General features: G+C 40.3%; 1 protein-coding gene across 1 annotated transcript in view; it reads left to right on the top strand.

Annotated features, from left to right (window-relative positions):
- Positions 1–668: 668 nt before the first annotated feature.
- Positions 669–10,483, top strand: part of begain (brain-enriched guanylate kinase-associated) — a 55,389-nt gene continuing 45,574 nt past the window's right edge. Inside the window, exons 1-2 of the mRNA XM_085343276.1 lie at positions 669–2,339; positions 7,554–7,585. Coding sequence (XP_085199402.1) covers positions 669–2,339; positions 7,554–7,585 — 1,703 coding nt within the window. The remainder of the gene's footprint in view (positions 2,340–7,553; positions 7,586–10,483) is intronic.

Below are 10,483 nucleotides of genomic sequence, written 5' to 3'. Positions count from 1 at the left end.
CTGCTTTTGTTAACAGCTTAAAATAAAGCTCGCTTTTCATTACACTCCGTCTGCATTTAGGTCCAGCTTACACATCAATCCTGCATGTGGTCACATTATACAGATTTTATCAGAGTCATATAGATCAGAGACCAAGAGTTTCCTTCTATTTGCTATTGTATGTATTTAGTTCTGTCTCCTTTCTTTCCTGTCTTGCCCATATGTGGTCATACTGGTTTGCAGATTTAGGTCCAACACAACAACAATGTGTGACAAATTGATCTGTGTCTGCTTTCCTTGCCTGCTGCACAGAAAGCAGATTTCACATGGTCGCTGTGGTCAATATCACTGACCTGGATATCCAGCTGCTTTCCAACATCATCCATGTCAATACACAAATTCATTATACATGCCCACATACAAACCACTGGTCGCCTGTTGATCTATAATGCTATTTTAAAAAGGAAAAACATAGAATTGATGGAGTTACCATATGGTAATGATTTGGTTGGCATCCAGATGACTATCAGGCCTCTTTGGGATCTCGTTGAATACTGAGCTGGATCAGTGTAAAGTGTGTCACACTGCAACAGCTTGGGTGCACTGTTGGAAGTCAGGACAACTAGGGCAGACAATTAAAACTGGGCAAAGCCAGAGGACAGAAACCAATAGGACTGACTGAGCCTGACATGGTTCATTTATGCGTTTCCATTTCAGATGATGGTCCCAGACTTGAGTCTGTACAGAAAGGATTACCAGAGTCTGTGCAAATTAGAGGAAGGAAGGCAATTTACATGGCTACTTTACGGCGACAGCGTTCCAGAGCAACCTCAACTCGGCAAGATCGTGGTTCCTGCTCTTCTACGGCATCTTGCCCCGTCTTCTCTGGACCCTGCAGTGACCATGAAGAAGAGCCTCAGCTGCGTCGCCAATCCTCTCCTTTACTTAAAGGTTCCTTTTCCAGCCTGCAGGGGTCTGTTTCATGCATGCAAGGATCTTTGTCAAGTCTTGACGAACCTTTGTCTAACTTTCCGAACTCTTTACCCAATCTCAGAGGTTCAGTCTCTCGGATAAAGAGGAGATCACTTGGAAGCCTGGACAACTCCATCCCCAATCCTATTGAGAGAAGTAAAAGCCCTAGTCTACAGAGTGGCAACGGCAGCTCTAGTGATGATGATGGAAGTTGGGATACAAACAGCTGGAGCTCAGTGGCCACCTGCTTACTACGGACTCCTATTAAGCAAGACAGCAATGAACAGTCTTGCAACACTAATCAGGTGTCCTCTGCTGCTGAGGGTGAGGATGAAATCATTTACCAAAATCTTATCATTTCACGTCCTCCTGCTAAATCTGAAAGCAAAAGAGACCATGATCATGAGAATACTTGCACAACACAAAGGAAAGATGCCGGACTCCAAAATATGTCATCATCTTGCAAAAATGCTTCTTCAGTCTTATTCCATCAGTGTGGTGAGAAATCAGAGGACAGGCGCAAGTTCTCACAGTTTCTAAATGAAGTGACTTGCAGGGTCTTAAAATCAAATGGTGGTCCTCTTCAGCAACCGTTCATTTTACGACATAGCGATCTAACTCCTCCACCACCTCCACCAACTCCATCTCGCACACCACTACATTCTGCCTTAACAAATCCACCGCCACCATCGACATCAACAACAAACTTATGGTACAGTCCAACCAGTTCGAACCTTCAGCTGATTAAGGAGTGTGACTCCAAAGATATCACAAGTTCCATCCACCAGTGGAGCAAGACATTACCAAGCTGTAGGATCATAGAGCCGAGAGAAGTCCTAAGGAAAGTAAAAGAAGAGACTCACTCACACCCAGAGCCCAACCAAGAGCTATGTCCAAAGATCCAAGCACAAACCCCTACTGGGAGACATTATCTAGAGACAGACATTGACAGAGTGAGGCAGCTGGATGAACTGGTAGCTAATGGCACCCTTGGGAAAGAGAAAACTGAAAAAGTGCTTGAAGAAGGTATAGGGAGAGTAAAGAAAAGGGAAAACAGGACTCTGTGGGAGAGAAATGGAGGCTTGGGGATGGAAAAAGAGAAGGAGAGGGAAAAGAGAAAAGAAGCCTCCTGGGAGAGAGACAGAGGAGGTGAGAAAAGGAGGGAAAGGGACAGAAAAAGAGAAAAGCTTTGCTGGGAAAAAGTTAGATGGTCAGAAAGAGGGCGGGAGAAGGAGAAAAAAGTTATTCCTACCTGTTATGAGTCACCTTATCCTCATCTGGCTGCCAGTGGACGGAACAACCCCTGCCCTGTCTTCAGCTGGCCGGAGCAGCAGTTTCCGAGAATGTCCTACAGGTCTACCTCATTGCCCAGACCTCTAAATGTTGCTGTGAGTACATTACACTACACTTAATTGTTCATTTGGTGGTTTGGTTTAAAAATACATATACATAGAACAGAGATCATCTAATGTATGTGTTGGAGTTGAAGTTATTTCCTGAATTAATCAGATTTGATTTCCAACATGTGAGGTGTCCCTCAACACCTCCGTTGGCCATGTCTGCAAACCACCATCTGCTTTTATTAATATGCAATAATGTTCCAGCTGCTGTTTTTGATATGGTATTGAACAGGGTTGCTTTAGCCAAGAATTTATCACCATTTCAAGAGGTATAGTCCAGCAGGAAGTAATTAGCACTATGTCAGTTATGAATAACTACTTCCTGGAAAGCCTGCGTTCTTTAAACTGTGAACAGCTTATGTGAAAACTGCAGAGGATTTTTGCAGTTTGATTTTCAACACAGCGGATCAAAATGAGGACTGCAGATACACATCCCACATACTTTGAATTTTATTACATGATAGACAGTTATTACATCATGCACAGTAACTTTATTTTGCGCTATTGTGAAGATAATTGTCGTGATCATTCTAAGAAATGATCAGTTTGTGTCATGTTTTCTCCTGCAGTAAGAGTAAATGCAGATTGCTGGAAATGAGAAGCCAAATGAATAAGATTACACAAGCCTCTGATGAATTCACTCAGTCTTTATTCAAGGCTTTGATATAGTGTATTGCATCACATTCGTCTTTGTTAGCTGAATACTCTTCTCAGACTTATTATGTAGATGTGACTCATTTATGTTTGCTGTTTTGCTTAATTGCATCTGACACATGACCCACTTGCCATACAAAACTAAATCTGAAAACATGATTATTCATTAGCGAGAATCTGAATTATTCTGTGCTGTATATGCACAGGAATGCATGCACATAACATACAGATAGCTCCATAAGTATTTGGACATTTGCTATCCATCTTTTGAATGTTTGTAGGGCAAAAAGATGTCGATGCATTTAAATGAAAAGTAAAATAGACCACAGCAATGCTTTGAGAATACCCTGGCCATTGAAAATGTGCATTTACCAAGAAAAGATTTGTTCAAACTGCAGCTCATGTTATGATTTTCAGTCTATGATTGAAAAGAATAGGTATAAGCATTTGAACAATTACACAAATTCTGTAGTTTTTGCCTCCATACTCCATCACAGGGGATTTAAAGTCACTGGGGATATGAAGAGCTTTATCAAAAGTATTGCATCAACAATCTAGGAGTTACAGTGCCCTATTTTCAGAGGCTTAAAAATAATTGGTCAGTTGAGAAGGTAGTTTCGAGGCCTATTTTCTTGTTGTTCTATGACACATTAAGCAGACAAAATATCTGGAATCAATTTCAAGTGTTGAACTTGTATTTTCCAGCTTTTTACTGAAATTCTCAAAATGAGGTCCAAAAAGTTGATGCAAGTGAAGGAGGCCATCATTAGACTGGGGAAAAAATAAAATAAAATAAACCTATCAGAAAGATAGCAAAAACATCAGGTGTAATCAAACAAACAGCATTTGGCAACACCAAAAGACCAGAGAGACCACAGAAAACAACTAAAGTGGATGAAAAAGTCCAGTCAAGAACATTTTAAACAGATAGGCATATCTGTTGTGGTATAAGCTAAACATGTAGTATACCTCCTTCTTTGCTATACTATGGGTTTTACTTGGATGTTTCTACTTTTTCTGGTCCCTAAAGTCTACATGAAGAGATGTCTTCATGAATGGAAGGTGCAAACCACTGGTTACACACAAGAGCAAGCAGGTCAGATTACACTTTGGCAGAAAAAACATCTGACAGGGCCTCAACAGTCCTAAAAAAATAATAATTTGGAACAGATGAAACCAAGATGAAACTGCACTAAAATGATGAGAAGAAAAAAGAAGGGAAAAGAAGAGAAACAGCTTGTGATTCGAAGCATACACCATCATCTGCGATAGCATGGGCATGTAGGTCAGTGGAGCCAGGTCACTAGTGTTTATTGATGATGTGATTGCTGGTAGAGGTAGCAGGATGTATTCTGAAGTGTTGGGCTGTGCTCTGCTTAGATTTAGCCAAATGCCGTAAAACTGATCAGACAGACCTTCGCACTACAAATGGATAATAACCCAAAGCATACTGCAAAAGCAACCCAAAAGTATCTCAAGGTAAAGAATTGCGATATTCTTCAATGGCCAAGTCATTCAGCTGATCTCAGAACATCCTTTTCACTTACTGAAGACCGAATTGAATGCAGAGTGACCTACGAAAAAGCAGCAGCTAAAGATGGCTGCAGAAATTCTAGGTGGGAAATACAGTTGATGCACAAAAGCAAAATTACCAAAAGTGTGTAACTGTTCAAATACTAATGGACCCAACTGTATTCTTGCTCATGCTACTTTCAAATATAGACTCAAAATCACAGCGCGACCTACTAGATGAGCATTTTCAGTGGCCGGGAAGTTCTCAGAGTGCTGTGCTGTGTCTGTATTACTTTTTATTTAAATGCATTAGCATCTTCCTGCCCTCCAAACATTCAACAGAGGGCTAGCAATGGGAACTACTGGTCCCTTTGGAATATCATATTAAGAAATACATCTGCCTTACTTGCTGCTTTTTTACTAAAATAGAGAAAGACTGCTTGAATCTAAAACAAATTTCACTATCCTGCTTGTGTGCCAGTGTGAAGGTAGCTGATACATAAAATATTTAAACACTTTCCCTCCTTCTGTTTTTGTTGTGCTTTTGAGCCTCAGGCATAGTAATGCCATCCAGTAATATGGCCTCTCACAACCTGATGCACTGTTGTACTAATACCCTGCTGCTAAATGGGTGAACTTTGACCAACGTCCAACAGTAAGGAGGAAGATAAATGTTTGGGATGTCGCTTTCTGACTAGAACTTATTCACTGGATGTCAGCTCCCTAGCAACTGTTCAGCCGATGAGTGGGTGTATGTATTAAAAGGAATACATTTGGCAAAAAGAGAGAAAACTGCTGTATGGCAGCTTTTCACAGTTAGTGGCTTGCAAGTGTAGAGATGAGGTGGGCGCTTCTTTCAAGGTAGGAGAAAAAGAAGGAGAAGTGTCCTCTGCAGTCTGGAGGGCAAGGCTGAAATACATCTATTACAAAATATGTGATGAGCTGAGATAAACTGAGAACTTGTAATTGAGACATAGTGAAGTTATAAATTATCAGTCAGCAGCGGAATGCATCCTAACAATACAAGAGTATACCTGTGAAATACAGCAGTAATTAAACATGAAGCAAGTATGTGGGCTATGTATGTATGTGTGTGTTTCGATAAAATCATCACCTAGTAAATGCAAGCATGGCGTCCTGTGAATGACCTTCATATTGGGATGAGAATAGCAGATTTACTGTTAAATGCTGTAGGAGCAGTGATTCAAAAAAGTGTCATGAAAATAATGCTGAAAAATATCCACAATGGTATCAGAAATAATTCTAAGAAGAAATCCTAACGATTACAAAGTTTTTAAAAAATACTAATTAATATTTTTTATGATAAAAGTTTTATCAAATGGTAATGTGAAATGCAAGATGGCTTCAAATCCAGGGGGCCTTCTGTGTGGAGTCTGCATATTCCCCCTGTGTCTGGGTACTCAGACATCCTCCTACAGTCCAAAGACATGCATGGAGTTGGGCTAACTGGTAATTCTAAATTGCCCATAGGTGTAAATGTAAGAGTGAATGCTTGTTTGCCTCTGTGTGTGAGCCCTGGCGGCATGTCCAGTGTGTACCTGTCTCTCACACTATGACAACTGGGATAAGCTCCAGACCCCCCATGACGATGAATTGGAAATCAGAAGAAAATGGATATTTAGCTGCCCAAGCTATGTACAAAATAAATGACAAATAGTGTTTGTCAAGTCAGTACTTTTTAATATGTCTGCTTTTTGTCTCCATTCTATCATCATTTAGCAAAAGCGAGTTAAAGGTTAATATTTTACCTTTTTCACTGAATGAAAGTAAATCCATGTGAGCTGATTATCATTCAGTGATGCCTTGCAGGAATGCCAATTCTATCCTCCTCCCCCTCTCTCTAGGCTTGCCCTCTCCACACAGAGGGATGCTGGGATGGAAGGATGGACGTGGAGGTGGGGGGTGGGGGGATTACTGAGCGTTGTCTCATTCAGTAGCTGTATGAGTCATCCTGCTGTATCATTCGCACTGTTTGTAACACCCACGCAACTGCGTGAAGCCCGGCTTCCACACACTCACCAATACGCACTGCAATCTTGTAGTCCGTATGTTGAAGCTGTGCACCTGTGACATTTAATATACCTTGCTAAATCCTCACCAATGAGACTGACGTGAACCTGAAAACATACCAACCTACTACAGCACCAAAACAATGCGTGACTTTGTGGCCACTGTAAAGTTCATGAAGAAGACGGTGAAATTGGGAGTTTTTTATGGCCATGCATGTAACTTGTAACTGCATTAAAATAATTCAATGTAAATTCTTGTGAAATCCTTATTATTTACAATCTATATGCAAGCTATGACCAGTCTATTTATTTGCATTCATGTGTAGATATGACAGAGCAGCACTGAGTATGCTCAGTACTGAGTATAATATAGCTAGCCATCAGTTAGCTTATGTTATAAACACTAAACAGCGTTAGCAACCTGAAGCGACTAACTTCCACATAACAAAGTGTGGTCCTTTTTTTCTACAGATTGTTGCATATCGAAATAAAATACGAAGCGCTCAGCAGTGAGCTTCATGTTAGGCAGATTTTTGTGTTCCCTAAGGTAGCAATATCTTCATTCTTCAAAACAAGAGAGTGGTATCAAGAAAGAAATCTAAGAAGAGTACTTCATTCTTTTAGACTTAATTTGCAACATTTTTAGTTTTGTTTACCATTTTACTTTTTTGTACTTTCCTCCTAGCAACTACAGTCTGCAAGTCTGCCTCTCACCCTCGGGCACTTTCTCTCCCTTTCTGCAGCACACAGCATTTTTCTTTTGCACTGTTAATCTGTCATCTCTTGCTCTGCCTCTCTCCTCCTTTCACTTAATGTTCTCAGAACTGATACAGTGTGTGAGAGTGAGGAAATAATGGATATATTTGTTTGCCGAGACACAGCCACTCTGAGAGCTCGTTAAACACCAGATAAGAGGTATTCCACGGCGTGCAGTGGCAGCGGCGGCGCCAGATAAATCTGCTTGATAAATATATCTAATCATTTCACCCGCTTCTCTTCCTACCAGGAATCTGATGGCGAGACGCAGCATAACACAAGGTTGGCTACTTTCACTTTTACTTCCTCTCCTCCCAGCAGTTACACCTTCAGCCACACCTCTCCTCTCTCTCTCTCTCTTCCCTCTTCTCTCCATCACTCCCCTAACCCCTCCTCTTCCAGAACACCTCCTCCTGCTCCATTCAGTTCACAGCTCCCTCTCTCATTTTCTCTCTCTCCCCTCTCTCTCTCTCTCTGCCTACCAGCCCTGTCTCCAGTCAGAATTAGGGGAGTCTTTTTCTAAATGCATGCAGCTCTGAGGGGATGCACAGGCACATGAAAGTAGTGATTTTATCTGCTGAAAATGAGGCAAATGGCATATAAACGGTAAGGCAAGGAAGCGAAGAAGTGCATGCCTGGTTTCATTAGTGGCGCTGAGATAAGTGTGTGTAGTTGCTTTGCTGCACTTGTGAAAGTAATGATTGTTGTGAGGGCTCTTCTGTAGCTGTTGTGCCTCTCTGTTCATGTGTTGCATATTCTGAGCGCTTTGAGAAAGCGCTGGGTAGACTGCTCTGCATTCAACAGTACACTATGTTTGGAGAATGTGACTACATGTTGTGCAGCATACTGGAGTAAAATCTGAAGGTTTTTTTTACTGGAAGTCACTGCATGTAAGTTAGGTTGGTCATGATCGTTTGGTCAAGTTGAACTAAACTGGTGTAACTGGTGTTGTTGCTTAGGGGTTATTATTGTCGTCTGGATTTTAGTGGTATGAGAATGAGAGATGAGATGAGAATAGCAGATTTACTGTTAAATGCTGTAGGAGCAGTGATTCAAAAAAGTGTCATGAAAATAATGCTGAAAAATATCCACAATGGTATCAGAAATAATTCTAAGAAGAAATCCTAACGATTACAAAGTTTTTAAAAAATACAAATTACAAGAATAAAAATATGCAATTGGAAATTAACATAATAGGTCCACTTTAAATGAGTCCAAAGATGAAAATGAATAAGTTCTGAAGTCTGTCCAAACAAACCATCAGCTCCACCAACCCCTGCAGCACAACGAGCTCTGCTCCTCCTCAGTTTTCTGAAATGATTCTTGTCATAGATAACAGAGGTGTGGACTCGAGTCACATGACTTGGACTCGAGTCAGACTCGAGTCATTAATTTTATGACTTTAGACTTGACTTGAAAAAATGTTCTAAGACTTGTGACTTGACTTGGACTTTTACACCAATGACTTGGGACTTGAATTGGACTTGAACCGGTTTACTTGAAAAGACTTGATATTTTACCCCAAATATAAAATTTAACACGCATATTATATAGAGATTGAAAATGTGACGTCATTCACGGGTAGAACCGCAAAGGATTCTGGGAACTCGTGGCAAGCGGTACTAGCGCACGCAGGCTTTCAATTAAAATCAGTTATACAGCGATAAAAAGAAACACAAAAATGTCAAGAAGCTGTTGTATTATTAACTGCAAATAGCCGGTCGCATGACAGCCACGGGAAGCCGACGGGTAAAGAGATCGGTTGTTATCGGATTACGTAGTTGAAGAGAAATTGTTCATGTTTCCGAAGTAACAAAGACGCGACGGATGGCCTGGATTGCAGCCATTCAAAGACCAAATATAACGTCCCAGAACACTCCAGCTCACAGGTTAGTCTGCTCCAAGCATTTACACGAAGGTCAGTGTTTTTTAGTAGTTAATACGTCATTTTCATAACATAATTGGTGATATAGGTTACAAGCAAGTCTGGCGCTGAACAGAAATTGTCGCGCTATGCTCCTTTGTTTATTGTGCATAAATAGTGAATTGTCCTGACACAATATTGCGTTTCGCTTCTGTTATTATGGTACATTGACAAAAACATATACTTTTATTCACAGGATAAAACAGTTTTTTTTTGTATCACTAATTGCCCAGTACGATTACAGCATACAGTATTATTGTCACTGCTACATTTCTGTGATGGGTACCAGAAATTATTTCCACTACTAATTAATTACCGTTGAGCTCAAAGGTCCTATTAATAAACGGTTAAGGAATGTGTATTTATGACAACAATTTGTGAGACTGGTAAACTTATGATATGTACGATGGTCTTTCGTTCTACACGGTGCATTTCAAGGTCCTGTACCCATCCGTCGGTAAACTGTACCTGGGCTTGTTGCAGTGACCTGAAGTTACTAAACTTCATGAGTGTATGCACTCACTCCAAGAACCGTATAATTATAAATATGCATATAAATATGCTAAGATGAGATAGCTGACTTCATCTAACTAGCAAATGTTGTCCAGGCTACGTTGGTGATGCAGTTTTTTTTAATGTGTATGATATTTTTGTCATGCGATTTTAAAGCTGGTCCTACAACCGCATCCAAGAATAACATGCAGCTTATCTCAGAACTGTCGGTGAAAATTATTCTTGGAGCTAGGTTTAATTGAGCTGCATTTTAAAGAGGTGCAATTTCACAATTTGTGTATATTTTCTAAGTTCACTATTTTGTCATGTGTTGAGAAAAACACAGATTTAAAAATTACATGGTCTAATATTTACATTTAGCATATAACTGCAACATTATTTTTTCGTTTGTTTTTTTTAAAGACTCGAAAGGACTTGAAATTCAAAGTTTCAGACTTGTGACTTGACTCGGACTTTTACACCAGTGACTTGAGACTCGACTCTGACTTGCCTGACATTACTTGAGACTTGACTTGAGACTTGAGGATAAAGACTTGAGACTTACTTGAGACTTGCAAAACAATGACTTGGTCCCACCTCTGATAGATAATAAGCCAAAGCTTACCACCAAAGGCTGTTTTGTACTTCACATGCAAGCTGAGTTAAATCAATGCCAATAAAATTGAGATCATTGTGCACCGACAAACCCTTTCAAAGTCACGGTCTCCATATGAAAGAGCGCACTAAGAGACTACTAGCCAAAT

Source organism: Diplotaxodon limnothrissa, linkage group LG19 (assembly GCF_057381915.1).
Source record: "Diplotaxodon limnothrissa isolate DT_005_m linkage group LG19, D_limnothrissa_male_GT1.1, whole genome shotgun sequence".
Classification (NCBI taxonomy): domain Eukaryota; kingdom Metazoa; phylum Chordata; class Actinopteri; order Cichliformes; family Cichlidae; genus Diplotaxodon; species Diplotaxodon limnothrissa.
This window is presented reverse-complemented; position numbering and strand designations above follow the sequence as displayed.